General features: G+C 43.4%; 1 protein-coding gene across 7 annotated transcripts in view; it reads right to left on the bottom strand.

Annotated features, from left to right (window-relative positions):
- PLEKHA7 (pleckstrin homology domain containing A7) overlaps positions 1-17,343 on the bottom strand; it is a 268,956-nt gene that overhangs the window by 68,282 nt on the left and 183,331 nt on the right. For all 7 annotated transcript variants that reach the window (XR_012639855.1, XR_012639856.1, XM_074954938.1 and 4 more), the window contains one exon: positions 10,588-11,076. Coding sequence is in view for 5 of the 7 variants with exons in the window: in XM_074954938.1 (XP_074811039.1) it covers positions 10,588-11,076 (489 nt within the window). In the remaining 2 variants the exon portion in view is untranslated. The remainder of the gene's footprint in view (positions 1-10,587; positions 11,077-17,343) is intronic.

The raw sequence follows: 17,343 nt of genomic DNA, 5'->3' as shown, positions 1-17,343 counted from the left end.
CCTGTTGTCTAGGTATGGGCAGATGAATATTCCTTTGTGTCTGATGTATACAGCAACCACCAGGAGACATCTGAAGACTTAAAGGCCTCTGGACAAGTAGAAAGAAAGGACTCTAAAACATTAGTATCCTGTCCCCTCACAGAACCTCAGGTACTTGATATGATCATCACATGAAAGTAGTTGTCCTTTAAGTCAAAACCTGCATACCAACACCCTGCGATAAAGCCATGCACATCCTGAACCTGATGAGGTTTCTGAGGTACAGAGTGGGTCTTAAACTGTCACTCTTCTTGGAGATCAGGAAATATTATCCCAAGAGATGCATCAGTGAAGAGGAAATAGGAGCTGGAGGATGGTGAGGTGGCCCGTTGCAGAATTGGATAGTGTCTATTACCTGTGACTGGAAGAAATCATGCACCAGGTGATGCAGAAGGATGAGAGAGGAAGCCCAAAAGGAGGGAGAAAGAATTGGAGATGTGGTACACACTGGTTTTTGGCTGTCAACCACACCATCAGAATTGCTGCTTAGAGGCTGATGCTGAGGACCGTGAAGAGGTAAGATGAGGAATCTTGCCCCTACATCAGTTTGCCAGCAGCCTGTTTTGGAAGTACCTAATAAGGCCTCTGGGATTGCATTCCTTGGCATTACAAGAAAGTTTGTCTCCGGAAGCAGAATGACACTCTGCTTTCAGAGTGTGTAGCAAGCCTACGAACCTTAGTCAGGAAAGTCTTAGCCCTGGTCTACCCTAGGACTTTAGGTTGAATTTAGCAGCGTTAAATCAATGTAAACCTGCACCCGTCCACACGATGAAGCCCTTTATTTCGATTTAAAGGGCTCTTAAAATTGATTTCCGTACTCCACCCCTGACAAGTGGATTAGCGCTTAAATCAGCCTTGCCGGGTAGAATTTGGGGTACTGTGGACACAACTGGACGGTATTGGCCTCCGGGAGCTATCCCAGAGTGCTCCATTGTGACTGCTCTGGACAGCACTCTCAACTCAGATGCACTGGCCAGGTAGACAGGAAAAGAACTGCGAACTTTTGAATCTCATTTCCTGTTTGGCCAGCGTGGCAAGCTGCAGGTGACCATGCAGAGCTCATCAGCAGAGGTGACCATGATGGAGTCCCAGAATCGCAAAAGAGCCCAGCATGGACTGAACGGGAGGTACGGGATCTGATCGCTGTGTGGGGAGAGGAATCCGTGCTATCAGAACTCCGTTCCAGTTTTCGAAATGCCAAAACCTTTGTCAAAATCTCCCAGGGCACGAAGGACAGAGGCCATAAGAGGGATCCGAAGCAGTGCCGCGTGAAACTTAAGGAGCTGAGGCAAGCCTACCAGAAAACCAGAGGGGCGAACGGCCGCTCCGGGTCAGAGCCCCAAACATGCCGCTTCTATGATGAGCTGCATGCCATTTTGGGGGGTGCAGCCACCACTACCCCAGCCGTGTTGTTTGACTCCTTCAATGGAGATGGAGGCAACACGGAAGCAGGTTTTGGGGACGAAGAAGAAGATGATGATGATGATGAGGTTGTAGATAGCTCACAGCAAGCAAGCGGAGAAACCGCTTTTCCCGACAGCCAGGAACTGATTCTCACCCTGGACCTGGAGCCAGTACCCCCGGAACCCACCCAAGGCTGCCTCCTGGACCCGGCAGGTGGAGAAGGGACCTCCGGTGAGTGTACCTTTTAAAATACTATACATGGTTTAAAAGCAAGCATGTGAAAGGATTACTTTGCCCTGGCATTCGCGGCTCTCCTGGATGTACTCCCAAAGCCTTTGCAAAAGGTTTCTGGGGAGGGCAGACTTATTGCGTCCTTCATGGTAGGACGCTTTATCACTCCAGGCCAGTAACACATACTCGGGAATCATTGTACAACAAAGCATTGCAGTGTATGTTTGCTGGCGTTCAAACAACATCCGTTCTTTATCTCTCTGTGTTATCCTCAGGAGAGTGAGATATCATTCATGGACACCTGGTTGAAATAGGGTGCTTTTCTTCAGGGGACACTCAGAGGAGCCCGTTCCCGCTGGGCTGTTTGCCTGCGGCTGAACAGAAATGTTCCCCGCTGTTAGCCATGGGGAGGGGGGAGGGTTGAGGGGGTAGCCACGCGGTGGGGGGAGGCAAAATGCGACCTTGGAACGAAAGCACATGTGCTATGTATGTAATGTTAACACCAAGGTTTACCCTGAAAGACTGTAGCCACTGTTTTATAAAATGTGTCTTTTTAAATACCGCTGTCCCTTTTTTTTTCTCCACCAGCTGCATGTGTTTCAATGATTACAGGATCTTCTCCTTCCCAGAGGCTAGTGAAGATTAGAAAGAAAAAAAAACGCACTCGTGATGAAATGTTCTCTGAGCTCATGCTGTCCTCCCACAGACAGAGCACAGATGAATGCGTGGAGACAAATAATGTCAGAGTGCAGGAAAGCACAAAATGACCGGGAAGAGAGGTGGCGGGCTGAAGAGAGTAAGTGGTGGGCTGAAGACAGGGATGAAGTTCAAATGTGCGGCAGCATGATGAGAGGAGGCAGGATTCAATGCTGAGGCTGCTGGAGGACCAAACCAGTATGCTCCAGTGTATGGTTGAGCTGCAGCAAAGGCAGCTGGAGCACAGACTGCTACTACAGCCCCTGTGTAACCAACCGCCCTCCTCCCCAGGTTCCATAGCCTCCACACCCAGACGCCCAAGAACGCGGTGGGGGGGCCACCGGCCAATCAGCCACTCCACCACAGAGGATTGCCCCCCCCCAAAAAAAGAAGGCTGGCATTCAATAAATTTTAAAGTTGTAAACTTTTAAAGTGCTGTGCTTAAAGTCCTGTGTGGTATTTTCCTTCCCTCCTCCACCACCCCTCCTGGGCTACCTTGGTAGTCATCCCCCTATTTGTGTGATGAATGAATAAAGAATGCATGAATGTGAAGCAACAATGACTTTATTGCCTCTGCAAGCGGTGATCGAAGGGAGGAGGGGAGGGTGGTTAGCTTACAGGGAAGTAGAGTGAACCAAGGGGCGGGGGGGTTTCATCAAGGAGAAACAAACAGAACTTTCACACCGTAGCCTGGCCAGTCATGAAACTGGTTTTCAAAGCTTCTCCGATGCGTACCGCGCCCTCCTGTGCTCTTCTAACCGCCCTGGTGTCTGGCTGCGCGTAACCAGCAGCCAGGCGATTTGCCTCAACCTCCCACCCCGCCATAAACGTCTCCCCCTTACTCTCACAGATATTGTGGAGCACACAGCAAGCAGTAATAACAGTGGGAATATTGGTTTCGCTGAGGTCTAAGCGAGTCAGTAAACTGCACCAGCGCGCCTTTAAACGTCAAATGCACATTCTACCACCATTCTGCACTTGCTCAGCCTGTAGTTGAACAGCTCCTGACTACTGTCCAGGCTGCCTGTGTACGGCTTCATGAGCCATGGCATTAAGGGGCAGGCTGGGTCCCCAAGGATAACTATAGGCATTTCAACATCCCCAACAGTTATTTTCTGGTCTGGGAATAAAGTCCCTTCCTGCAGCTTTTGAAACAGACCAGAGTTCCTGAAGATGCGAGCGTCATGTACCTTTCCCAGCCATCCCACGTTGATGTTGGTGAAACGTCCCTTGTGATCCACCAGAGCTTGCAGCACTATTGAAAAGTACCCCTTGCGGTTTAGGTACTCGCCAGCTTGGTGCTCCGGTGCCAAGACAGGGATATAGGTTCCGTCTATGGCCCCACCACAGTTAGGGAATCCCATTGTAACAAAGCCATCCACTATGACCTGCACATTTCCCAGGGTCACTACCCTTGATATCAGCAGATCTTTGATTGCGTGGGCTACTTGCATCACAGCAGCCCCAACAGTAGATTTGCCCACTCCAAATTGATTCCCAACTTGACTGGCGTTGCAAGCTTCCACAGGGCTATCGCCACTCGCTTCTCAACTGTGAGGCTGCTCTCATCTTGGTATTCATGCGCTTCAGGGGAGGGGAAAGCAAGTCAAAGTTCCATGAAAGTGCCCTTACGCATGCAAAAGTTTCGCAGCCACTGGGAATCGTCCCAGACCTGCAACACTATGCGGTCCCACCAGTCTGTACTTGTTTCCCGAGCCCAGAATCGGCGTTCCACAGCATGAACCTGCCCCATTAGCACCATGATGCATGCATTGGCAGGGCCCATGCTTTCAGAGAAATCTGTGTCCATGTCCTGATCACTCACGCGACCGCGCTGACGTCGCCTACTCGCCTGGTATCGCTCTGCCAGGTTCTGGTGCTGCATATACTGCTGGATAATGCGTGTGGTGTTTAATGTGCTCCTAATTGCCAAAGTGAGCTGAGCGGCCTTCATGCTTGCCTTGGTATGGCATCCGCTCAGAAAAAAGGCGCAGAACGATTGTCTGCCGTTGCTCTGACAGAGGGGGGGCGACTGATGACACAGCTTACAGGGTTGGCTTCAGGGAGCTAAAATCAACAAAGGGGGTGGCTTTACATCAAGGAGTATTTCAGGCAGGACTTCATGGAGGGTTCCAATAAGAAATGGTGCACCTAAGTTATTGTTCTTATTGGAACAAGGAGGTTAGTCTGGCCTCTGATTGATACATGGCTAGATTTACCTCGCTGCACCTTCCCTGTGAGTGACTGCAGTGTGACCTAGAGGAATGAGTCCCCTAGACAGGGGAGGAGGGGGTAGCAAATGAGTACAAAACAAATCTGGTCTATTTCTTGTTTTGATACACTCCATCTATCTTTTACATCTTTGGCTGGCAGCAGACGGTGCAGAAGGACTGCATGCCATCCACATCTCAGGGCTGCTTGGCAGAAGATGGTACAATACGACTGCTAGCAATCCATATCACCTGCCTGCTCACCATAAGATGGTTCAATAGGACTGACTGCAGGACTAAAGAGAATGACTTGATCAAGTCACTCCAAATTTAGTCCCTGCGCCCATGTCTGTCCAGGCGCTCCCGGCCAACGCGGCCAGGAGCACCTCGGACATGACGATGACGGCTACCAGTCCTATTGCACCGTCTGTTGCCACAAGGCAATGGGTTCCTGCTACTGTGTAGCAATGCAGTACCGCGTCTGCCAGCACCCAGGAGACATACGGTGACGGTTACCTGAGCGGGCTCCATGCTTGCCGTGGTATGGCGTCTGCACAGGTAACTCAGGAAAAAAGGCGCGAAACAATTGTCTGCCCTTGCTTTCACAGAGGGAGGGAGGGAACAGGGGCCAGATGATATGTACCCAGAACCACCCGCGGCAATGTTTTAGCCCCATCAGGCATTGGGATCTCAACCCAGAATTCCAATGGACAGCGGAGACTGCGGGAACTGTGGGATAGCTACCCACAGTGCAACACTCCGGAAGTCGACTCTAGCCTCGGTACTGTGGAAGCGCTCCGCCAAGTTAATTCACTTAATGCACTTAGAGCATTTTCTGTGGGGACACACACACTCGAATATATAAAACCGATTTCTAAAAAAACGACTTCTATAAATTCGACCTAATTTCGTAGTGTAGACATACCCTTAGCTATTTCTTTCTGTTCCTTTGGCAAGGAGTCCCTCATGGCATCCTACAAGATATAAACATAATGGGACATTATGGCCTTATAACTGGCCGCCCAAAGGGCTAGTTCAGAAAGAGCCAGATCAGAAGACACTTATGTCAAATATATAAAGCCTACTCTGTTGCCTCACACTGTCTCCCATGCTGCAGACACTACCACAGAACTAGCTGGCAAATGCTGTAGCAGGAACTGATATCCTTCACCTGGCACAGGATACATCCTGTCCGCTTGTTTGGACACATGCAAGAATGAAAAGGAAGACAGATATCTTTGGCTGTGTTGAAAATGCTGGAGCTACGAGGTGGAGACAGCTTCTCCCTGGTCTGCATCTGTAATATGTCAAACAAGGGATCAGATCTCTCAGGGGCCATGACCCCTGTTGGTAATTGAAGAGTGTCTGCCATTCTCCCAAAGAGCTCCTAAACCGTTTCTGTTTGTCATGAGAGGAAACAGAGAGAGCTCCATTTGATTGTCTGGTGAGGAGGTGCCACCTGCACATTCCTCCACAATGGACCCTCTGAAAGAATCTCATCCCATTATTCAGATATAGGCAGATCCACCTGAGGATAAAATGGATTCATTGGTGGCATCAGGATGCATTCGTACCAGATGAGGCATAGGCACTGGTGCCAAGTGAAAGCACTGTTCCAGAAGGAGAATCAGTGCCAATGCCCAGGTCAGTATCAGAGTTGGTCTTGCAGTTTCCAAAAAAGGCCTTCATAAAGTCCTGTTTGTAGGGCCACATTAGCAACTGAACTGGGCACTGCATGATATCCTTCTATGATACTTGGATTTGAGGTAAGGGATGAGGTCTGGTTTCCTGAGATCTCATCAGGGGACCTGCAAGTTCATCTACAAAGGTGCTCTGAGGCAGGTCTGTATTGGGACTCAAGATGGCAGAGAGTCAGGTAGCAGAAAAGGATTCAGTGGGATGGTTAATAGCCTTGACCGTGGACCCTACACACAGTCAGATGCAGAGAAATGAAAAGTGTTATTAGAATCAGAAACAGTGAGGAGTCCAAGTTATTTGGCACCATGATGACTGGTTCTGGAGGAGCACTGAAAAGAGGTGACCACACTACTCTTTGAGCCTTCAAAGTACTCATGGGTCTCAGATTGCAGAAGGGGATTGAGATGATGCTTCCTCTTTTTCTTCAGTTTATGACTCTTGTGGGGAGATGTACTTCCTATTCTCCTTCCTGAAAGTACACTTGACTGTGCTTGAGGTACCAAGCCAGAAGCGTTGGTGCCAGAGGTCAGGTCTGGAGTCTATACTGAGTAATGCTGCCAGGTGAGGAGTAGGCACTGAGGTGGGCACTTCCTGTGTCAGCATCAGGGCTAATGAGGCCTAAAATGGATGCTTTGGTTGTGCTGGATGAAGGATTCCCTGTCAGTACAGGGCCAAGAAGATCCCTGTCTTGAGACAGTAGTAGAAGGCAGCACTGAGGATGGAGCAGTAAATGTGTGTCTTAGGTCCTGTGTAAAAGGACCTTGGCACAGAGACTGGTCTCAGTGTCCTCAACAGGCCTGCTGAGGTATCAGGCTGTAAACACTGAGAAGCCAGATGAACCTGAGTGTAGGTATGGCAAATCATATACTGGGTTACCAAGTGAGTCTCTCCAAGACATAGAAGGCACAGGTCATCTCTGGTATGACTGCCAAGCAAGATGCACACCTCACAAAGCCCAAGGCCAGATTTATTCTCGATAAGGTGTTGAAGGCTCCCAGTACAGGTGAAGGGTAATTCACTCTTAGCTATCTTATACTATTCTAAACAAACAGTTTAGAATAAAGTTTTAAACTAGACTAAGGGAAGTTCTAATCGTAAGGACACAAAGCAAATTCTGTTCACTTTCTAAAGCAGCAGCAAAAAAACTGAGGCAGGTGGGGGTGTGAACACCCTTATATAAAGTAGGGTGATGACCCTCACCCATGTGTGAGAATGCTTATGAAATCCCCTCAACAGAGACAGTTGTTCAAGGCAGTTCTACAGCTTGATACCAGTGGAGCGAAATCTCACAAGTGGAAACGCATAGAAGCTCTTGAACAAGAAAAATATGGCTCTTACCCAAAAGAGCCAAAAACAGGAAAAGCTCTCTGTAACAGCCAGAAGAGGAATTTTTTCACGCTATAATTGAAAGAGAAGGATATTGCTCGGCATGAGTGTGTTTAATAGGAAAGTACTAAACAAGGTTTAGCTTGGGTTTGACTCATAAAAGAATAAAAACAAAACCCAAAGCACAGATTCTTCTCAAGTTCTGTATTCACCATGTCTGCCTGTGCATTGAAGTCTTCAGATTGAAGGATGGAGCATCACCTCTGAATGACTACAAGATGGGGGAGCCCCTCACTTGGAATTACTTAAAAGAAAAATCACTAACCTCCTGGGAACATCTTTTAAAGCTTTCTACCTCAGTGATTTTCGACCTGCATAATCTTTCTGGATGTCCTACTTTACAAGGGTGTGTTACTGAGAGACAAAGCTCATCAATACCATAGAACCAGCTATGGGCACTATATGAAATGGGAGGAAGAGTAGCTTTTTTAAAATGTCTTATGCCACCTTCCAGATATTAAACTGTTGATCCTGAGCCTACAATAATTATGCAGGTGAACCCCGAGAGCCCACACAGAGTATCACTGATATAAATAGGTCTCTGTGTAGACACATGAAGTCCACTAGCATGCATCACATTGCAGGATCAGGGTCTTAGTTTGTTGAGTAGAGCCAGGAAGCAACTTCGCATGTATTTCATGCATCAGCAATTATGAGGTTTTTAAAATTTAAAATAAAAAACTAATGTTTATAAATATTACTTTTTAAAATGATGGGTATATAAATTTAAGAAACAGGCATCAGATTTATTGCCCCCAAAATAGTGCATTCTGCAAATCACATACTACAGACTTATGATAATTTACTGAATGACAACATAATCCATGGACTGTGAAGCATCATAAAACTAAGTGGGTTGTTCATGGTCAAATCCAACAAATTAAAATAAAAAATGAATTACACTGGCCATCTCTCAAAGTTAATATTACTACCTTAAATTTCTATAGCACTCTTCATCACATCCCAATGTCCTTTACAGACTGCATGTCTGTACTTTATTGTACTTCATTCATCCATCATTAAAATGCATCAGCCTCTGAGATGGAAACACATTCTGCATAAGCAGCACATCACAACAGTGTTTCTCAGGCAAGGATGTGAAAAATAACATCTAGCTAAACTACTATATGAAGAGAGCACTTACTCAGGCAGAATGTAAAAAATCAACCTGGATTTAGGCCAGGAGACTGTTGCTAACTAACACTGGCAAAAGTTCCATATAAAGCTTTATGGTAACAATACACCCGGTTGTTTTATGTCTCATTCAAAAGATGGCATCTGCAATTGCAATGTCCCTAGCACCAGGCTGGGAAATTTGCATACTACTGACTCAGAGGAAAAGTGAAATCTGTTAATTTTCCTAATGCCTCCTAGTTAGGTACTAATGAAGTCTGACCATAACCCACAATTTTCTTTTGCGGTGGGGGGTGATTGGGGAATGTTTTCAGTGGCTTTCCTATAACACTGATAGATTTTAAACTGGTCTGTTAATTTTTAGTCATAATTATAATGTTTTTAATTTTTTGTATGTTAGTATGGCTAGTATATAACACTAAAGGAAGATAGCACATTGTATTTATATAGCATATATTAACAACAGTGCATGTCAGGAAAAAAATACTAAAGACAATTTCCCCTACCTTTAACAGTATCCACCCAAACAAATAAATATGCAAATAAAACAGAATGATAAAAGAATTAAAAATTATTGAAAATATTAGCTTAAGGCAGCATACAGGCCTCTGAGGGTTGTTTTGCTTTTTGGTTTCTTTTGAGGGGAGGTAAGCGGGATGAGTAGAAAACTAGAATTTCACATAGTTTGCATTATTAATTAATTGAAGTCTCTTACTGGAACTTTAGCAGAGAAATATGAACAATTTTAATATGTATTTAATTTTTTTTTAAAATCACAGTTTGAGTCCTCCCTCCACAAGTCACACATTTGATTGTCTCTATTCATTCAATATTACCATTTCATCTCAATTTCTTACGTTTCCTCTAATATCTAAGACTCTGATCCTACAAAGTTACTCCATGTGGGAGGACTTGCGTGAGCGTATAGCCCCCAAATAACTTTACTGGAACTCCACATGGAGTAACTTGCAGGATCAGTAAAAAGCAGACACCTATTACTTATCAGACCATTACTTTCCAGAAAGAGAGAGACCAGAGAAATACATATGTGCACACACACATTGAAGAAAAATAAACAGATGAAAACATTGGTAAGTTACAGATAATACAAACATTAAGCATTCCATCTGCTTATACACCCTGACTTTCATGTAATTTTCACAGACTAAAAAGGAACAAGATGCATCTTGTATGCAACAGGGACATTTTAGTGCTGCTTCGTTAGACATATTGTGCATCCAAAATACTGAAGAAGCCAGTTACATTGCATTTCATATATGTGTTACATACCAACATGACCCATGTACAAGTATTGTAGGTGAAAAGAAATAGGGAGGAAAGGTTAAAATTTCTCTCTCTTGTTTTTAAGTGGAAAACAGAGGTTAAACTTGTAATCTATTTTGTCCATGAATAAAAGAGGACTTTAAGAGGTAGTGTTTTCATTTTAGCTCTTAAATTTTGAATAAATTCAGGTCAAAATTTTTAAGAAAACATCTATTATATTCAAAGAGAATATAAACATATTCTAATGTCTCATCTTTTCAGTTGACAATAAAAATATGAACACATTTAAGGAAATGTTTTCGTCAGTATCATACTTCCAGAATTCAAAGTACCTATTTGAAAAGAGTTATTCTGCACTGGATGGATGAGAAAATTAATAGCAGTCACTGCATACTGTCTTAACATGGTAGCATTCTGCTTGGTATAAAACAAGTTATCTGACATTTGTTTTCCTTTATTTTGAGAACACCACAATTAACTATTTAAAGACTGGCTTGTTACTAACCTTTTTGTGTCTCCTTTTTGGACTTTTACCCAATGCTCCACTTGAGTCATGTTGTTTTTCCTTTGTGTCTGTTTATCTGGATTTGCTCTGGGAACAAATCCTCTTTTATACAAACTGGTACCATTCTGCTCCACTGGGCCAACACTCATGTTTAATGAACTAGGAAACGTCCCATTCTTCTCAACTGGCTGAGGCTGAGCTACTTGGGGCTGAGACGCACTTGTTAAATCTGGAAACTGATCAACTTTTCCTGATGTTAATGGATGCTTAGATTTTCCCCTCTTAGATTCCAGAATTTCTTTTCTGAAGACATAACGTTCCTCATCTTCTCTTTCTTTTCTTATCTCTTCATGCCTATCATATCCAAAGGTTTCAGTTGCTTTTTGGTAACTTCCTTTTATATCAGCAGTATCCACCTTTGCACGCTCTTTGCGGGAATCCACATGGTTAACTTGGGGAACAGCTTGCTGATCTGCTTTTTCTGTTTCTCTGCAATGAAAATATGTGCTTTAGTGTGAAATCTTAAAAGAAAAGTCAGTGTAGATTTGCTAAGATTTTAAGAAAGGGAAGCCCACAAAAATAGCCTCTACAGCTGGTGATAACCTGATGCACCAGGGGTGTGTGACTGCAGATAGGACTGGGTGAGAATCCTTTGTTCCCCCATTTATACAAACCATTACTAAGGAAGCACCAAACAAACTTATATTCAGCTGCACTTTCCTAGGAACAGTTATGCTTAATTATTGAAAAATAAACTGAAAATCACGATAGCTCAGCATAGTGTTTAACTTCTGTAAATGTAAAATTGTGTGTTACAGGGGTTGGGAGGGAAGAAGTTGTAGACTTAAAAACAAATTCCCAGGAAAGGAAAACACCTGCTATGTGGTACAAGCTTCTCCATTTCAAAGGGGAAAAAATTCTCTTAGAAGTATTTTTATAAGCTCCAAGAATAAGCCATTTCTGATAATAATAATATGATATAGCAATATCCAGAGAGAGGCGAAGTCCCATCAGAGACAAGAGAAATCATTCCAACCCTTCTTCAGTTTGGTGGCTAAATTTTAACAAGACTATCACAAATAAAATTGTTAAATATGTTATTTTAAGTACTTTATTTTAGGTATTTTCCTTTTTTCTAAATCTTGCCAAAAACCCAAAACAGAATATCTTTTGAAATTATTTGATAATTGGAAAGCATATAAAAGTGTTAGGTACTATTGCTGGTTTATGTTATTTTTGAAAGCTAGCCCACTTCATCTGTAACTTTCCTCATTTAATCCTCTTTTGGCAGTTTATTAAGATGTCACTGATCTCTAAGTAGCACCTCATCTTCTCTGAAACCATATGACCAGATAGTCAGTTTTTGGTGTCAGCATCTGTAAAGCTTCAAAGTACGTAGCCTAGCTGTGAAGCCTTTTCTTGCAGTCCCTATTTATTAAATCTGTCTGAAACTTTGGCTGATATATTTTTAAACTATACAGGCAGTGCACAGATATTAACCTTACTGTTTTTTTAAATGCTATATCAATTAAACGATTTTTGAACACAGAGGTCCTAAAGCGGACTATCCAGTTTCACTGTGAGATTTGCATCTGCAAGAGACTAAAGCTATATTTTCACTTTCCTTTTAAGGGCCAGACAGAGTCTACACTGCTGAAGTGCCATTGTCTGAACAAATTCCATTCAAGAACTGGGCAATTCTGTACAAGCCCTTAGCTGTCAAGCTTCTAAACAGTTATAGAGCTAGTCAAAAATAAGGACACATTTTTTGCATACGGTTTGTCCCTTTTTTTGTTGAAAAATTTTGAATATCAATTTTTTTCACCCACCTCTATTTTTTGAAAAGACGATTTTCAAAAAAAATAAATAAATAAAAAATTGAGGGGCCTCACCACGGCAGCCAGTTTTCAGGGCTTGGTTCAAGTGTATTCAGAGGTCCAGGAGAATCAATTCAATTGAGCCACCCTCCCATGTAATTATACGATTCAAATTGCAGGTATACAGGAAAGAACAGAGAAGGACGGAAGGTCCGGAGGTTAAAGACAGGAAATGGCAGCATGCAGGCAGCATTATCACTTTAGAGTCCTGAAAACAGCTTAAAGGGCAATCATCCAGGCACAGCTACTGAAGCAGGGGAAGAAGCAAGATGGCAAAATAGCTACGCTTTGTCTTCTCTAGGGGGGAAAAAAGTGTTCCTAATTTTTTTTAACTCAAGGTAAAATCCTAGTGAAGACAAAGCAGTGTGTAGTTTTCACACAAGTTAGCAGGTTCAAGAGATTTTGGGAGAGCCTACACTCATTAACTCGTGTTAAGAGCACACATTTTTTCTTAGTGAAGACAACAGAAAGAGAGGACCCTGAATCACTCCCCCACTCACATACAAAGTACCCCCACTTTTCCTGTATCCATGTCAAAGCAAGGCAGGCAAGCAAGCAGCTCCAAATGTCTGGACAGAGCCGGGTGCTGGTGTCTCCACTATTCACAAAGTACAGCTCTCCCAGTCATAGGATGAGGAGGAAGAGAGCTTGAAAAATGCCCTGATGTCTAATTGCCTAAGGACTAAAACCCTGCTAAGTTTCCATTGGCACATCTTTATTCCCCATAAATAAATCAATTTTGCACCTATAAATAAATCTGGTCCACTTATGAATGAATTAATTCTGTCCTACAAACAATGCCTACCCCTATCAAATAAATCTCAATACTGCAACCCTTCCCCAAGCTCCCACCTCTCCTCTTCTTCCCACTTGAAGTCCCTATCTTTCTCCTCACACTGCTGTCTTCACCCCAAAGACCAGCCCCATGTGTTTCAAGAATAAAGACTGACAGTTTAAATAATACAGGACAGTTTGAATAAATACACAGCTCTCCATAGTCTAAGCAAGCTGAAGACAGGAATGAATGATGAAAGATTCTACCTCATCCAATACAAACAATATTAAATAATCATTGCTAACTGAAAGAGCATCACCTAAAGCAACTGGAGTTAGGAATATGAGTACCTTTCTGATAAAATGTCTGCATTTCCATCTTCAATAGTTAGTACTAGCTCTCAGTCACATTTTCAGTCTTGTGCATGGTCATAATTTACATGATACTAACTTTCTTGGGATTTTTCCCACCAATTTTTGTTTAGATTTATAGTGTACGGTCACACAGGGATAAAAGACCAGCAGCTCAGCCGCAGCTGGCCCGGGTGCCCTGATTCGGGTTCGCAGGGCTGGGGCTGTGGGCTAAAACTCTCTGTGTAGACACTCGCCAGCTGGGCCGCTTAACAGTTCAGTTCTCCTTCCGGGGAGTTATCGCTGTCTGATTGTAGGCCACTTCCCCAGTGGCCTATGGGGTGGGGAGGAGACTCAGGCCCACCCAGTACTCCAGGTCCCAGCCCAGAGACTCTAATGCTGCTATGTCCCTTTAACAAAACTACCTTCAATTCCTTGGGCCACTTCCCCGCAGCCCCAGCCTTCACTGATGCTTCATCCTTAGCACAGGGCTATTCTGTGTTCAGGGCCAGCAGCCAGCCTGGAGCTCTTTCTCACTCCCCTGGACCTTGCCAGTACTGAGCTGTCCATGGTGCTGCAGTTCCCTTTGGCCAGCCAGGAGCACCAATCGCCTTCCTCTGCCTCCAGCCAGGAACTGCCTGTCTCTAGCACTGCAGGTCCTTTTTACATGTCCATTCTGGGCACTGATTAGCTGCTCCCTGCAGCCTCTCTAGGCTGCTCGGAGGACTTAGCTCCACAGCTCCTTTCCTGGGATGGGTGTGGCTGGACCCTGAGGCCTCCAGCAAGGAGCCTCTGGGTCTGGTCCACCCTGTCACAGGTTCAAATAAAGACGGCCCTTTTCTTATTTTTCTAAATTGCTTTTCAGACTGAGAATTACATAAGTAAACATCTTCTGAATATTAATTCCTCCAAACAAATATTATTCTATCTTCACTCTCTGTTTTATTCCTTCACAATTCAATGTTAGATATGGGTGAAAAAATGGAATCAGTATGTAAAATTTGCAGGGCCTCCCTGATATTTTTTCTTTCAATTGTTCCTAGCCATAACTTAAAAAGAACATACATAATGGGCATCAGCATGCAGCCAAAACCATAATCACAGTTTTGGATCTAGATTCCAGAGCAAAAAGATTAGTTACTAGTAGATCTGTTATTTATATCTTAAAAAAAGAAAAGAAAAGTAATCTCATTACAGGTATGGCCACTGTGAAAACTGCTTCTGACAATAATTAACTGGAAAACACAAGGGTTCTGGAATTTGAAGGTTATCCTTTGTTTATTGTTTGAGAGTTTTGCCAAAAGCAAGCACTAGGCACAGTACTTCTGGGAAACTGCACTGTGAAATTTTAATCCTCAGAGCCTGAAGGTTAAGACCAGGATAAGCCCTCAGCATAAAGAGTTCTCTTTTCAGAATAGGTGTAAGAAAAGGAATACATTGCCAAAGTCAAAATGTAGAAAAGTAGTACTAAGTCAATTTTAAGAACAGGGAAAAACAGGAAGCAGCTAAAGACAGTTATTGGTTGATTTAGTCCTCCCCTCACACACCAATCCCAGGTTAGATAGGGAAGTCTTCAGCAGGCTAGAGGATATCTCCTGTCTCTTACATGTTCCTTTTGAGTTATAAAATATAGAACAAAGACTGGCACAAATGTTTCTGAAATTGTGTAGGATGCTTACTAGTGAAGTGGGCCAAAATCTCCCAGAAAAAAAATAGCTATCATCTGCATTTCTATGCAGTTACATCTGTATCTGAACTTATAACTTGTCATTAACTCTTCACTAATTTTCATTGCCACTTTAAGTAGACTTTTGAGATCCTCTTTGAAAAATTCAAATGTGAATCTGAATGTGAATTTCTGTCACCTAGCTAAACCAAGGACTATTTGTTTCCACACAAAAGATGCAGCGGTTCAACAAAATCAGTTTTAAAATCCATTTAGCTAAAGTATTGCAAACCTTTATGTGGATATGCAAATCTGTTTACACATGATTTACACAGATATAATCCAGCTAAAGAGTAGTCAACAGAGGCCTGCACCAGTTTAGCTAAATCAATTTAAAAGCAGATTTTAGTTAAGACACTGCAACTTCTGTGCGTCTCCAAGACCCTAGTTCTACAGTCCTAGAACTTTTTCTAGGCCACTCGGGGCAGGCGGAGGTGCCAAGAAAATGGTAGTGACGTGACAAAGAGAAAGCAAGATCTGTGGTTCCTGGGAGACAGGCAGGTCAGGGTTTGCTGCAGAAGGAAATCTAGGCATCACACTCCTTTATACAAGTCCTCTCCCAGTCTGAGAGTTGCCCTCTGCCTGCCACTGTATACCACACCTTCCCTCATGCTGTGAAACGAGACACATGCACCATAGTATGTTTAAAAAAGGCCACAACTTTATTAAAACCCTTAACTAACCAAACTACTTGAAAAGGCTGTTCCAGTGTGGATTTGAAATAGATGCAATGGCCCTGGATTCCACAGACCCAAGGGTGGGTAAGAGGGCAATGCCCCATGTACACTCTCAGGCCTGCCTTGAGATCCTGGCTGGATCCCTTCCTCTATGTAGGAGGTAGGAGAAATAAAATGAAGGGAGTCACACACTGAACGGACATGGAGACATACCCCCTCACTGAACAATGTTGTTCTGTGGGCCCATGCCCAAGCATCCCATTGGGTTACAGGAACCTCACATCAAACCCTTTTTAACTGACCGACTGCACTGGAACCTGCTAAAGGTGCAACAATGAAATTGAAAGCCCCCAAACTTGACCTCCTAGATGCTGGAGGGAAGGTGAAAAAAACCACTCATCAGTTTGCCAGTTTTGCCATATGGGAAAAATCCCTTCCAGACCCCAAACAAAGTATGGCCATCAACATAGCCCCTATCAAAAGAGATAAAGCTCATTAGATATGGGTGGGTAACGGCAAGTCTCGAACACAGTCAAACTGATGAGTCATCAGCAGAAAGCGAAAGAGTTCAAACTGGATACTACCAGCAGTAAAGGGAAAGAGAAACTACCTCATTCTACCTATCCCAGCAGGTAAGACCCAATCAGCCAGTCCCCCCATGCTCCACTGTCAAATGGCAGGGGGTGTAAGGGAAAGAATATGAAGGCAGGAGGTGTCTCCGTTGCCTCCAGACCTATCAAAGCTGCACTCTGGTAGTGAGGAGAGCACTGTCACAATGGGAAGGATGAGATAGATCAAGGCTGAGTGTTTTCAGGTTCCACTAATTTTATGTAATGAATATATATGAAACAGAAGGAGGGAGTGAAAGTTCACTAAAATCAATTAACATCTGAATAAGCTGTTACAATGACCTATGCGTCATATAACTGAGTCAACATTAACAGTATCTTCTTGCTGACCGCATTTTGCTATTACACTCAGACTATCAACTTTTTATTTCTATGACGGTTTTTCAAAGTTTGCCTCTCAAGGACAAACTGATCTTGCCTCTTGGTTTGTCCCTCTTTTGGCGACCAGCTGTAAGAACAATTCATCTTTGACTATGGCTCCCCCTTTGTGTCATATCAGCAACTCAGCAGGTAATAAGTTTTTTTCTTTATTATCTTCTACTTGAAATAAAGACATCTAACTAAATAACCTCTTCATGTTGCATATCCAGATATCAGTCAGAGCCCTCCAAAGAGGTATTTCATTTAAAAATTACAGAAAAAAAAGAATAAAAGCGTGGTAAATATATATCCTTGATGTGAACATTGAGGGAAATTCCTGTAAAATGGCATTATACTAACAT

Source organism: Natator depressus, chromosome 6, assembly GCF_965152275.1.
Source record: "Natator depressus isolate rNatDep1 chromosome 6, rNatDep2.hap1, whole genome shotgun sequence".
NCBI lineage: Eukaryota > Metazoa > Chordata > Testudines > Cheloniidae > Natator > Natator depressus.
The sequence above is the reverse complement of the archived record's forward strand: the minus strand, read 5'-3'. Positions and strand labels throughout refer to the sequence as shown.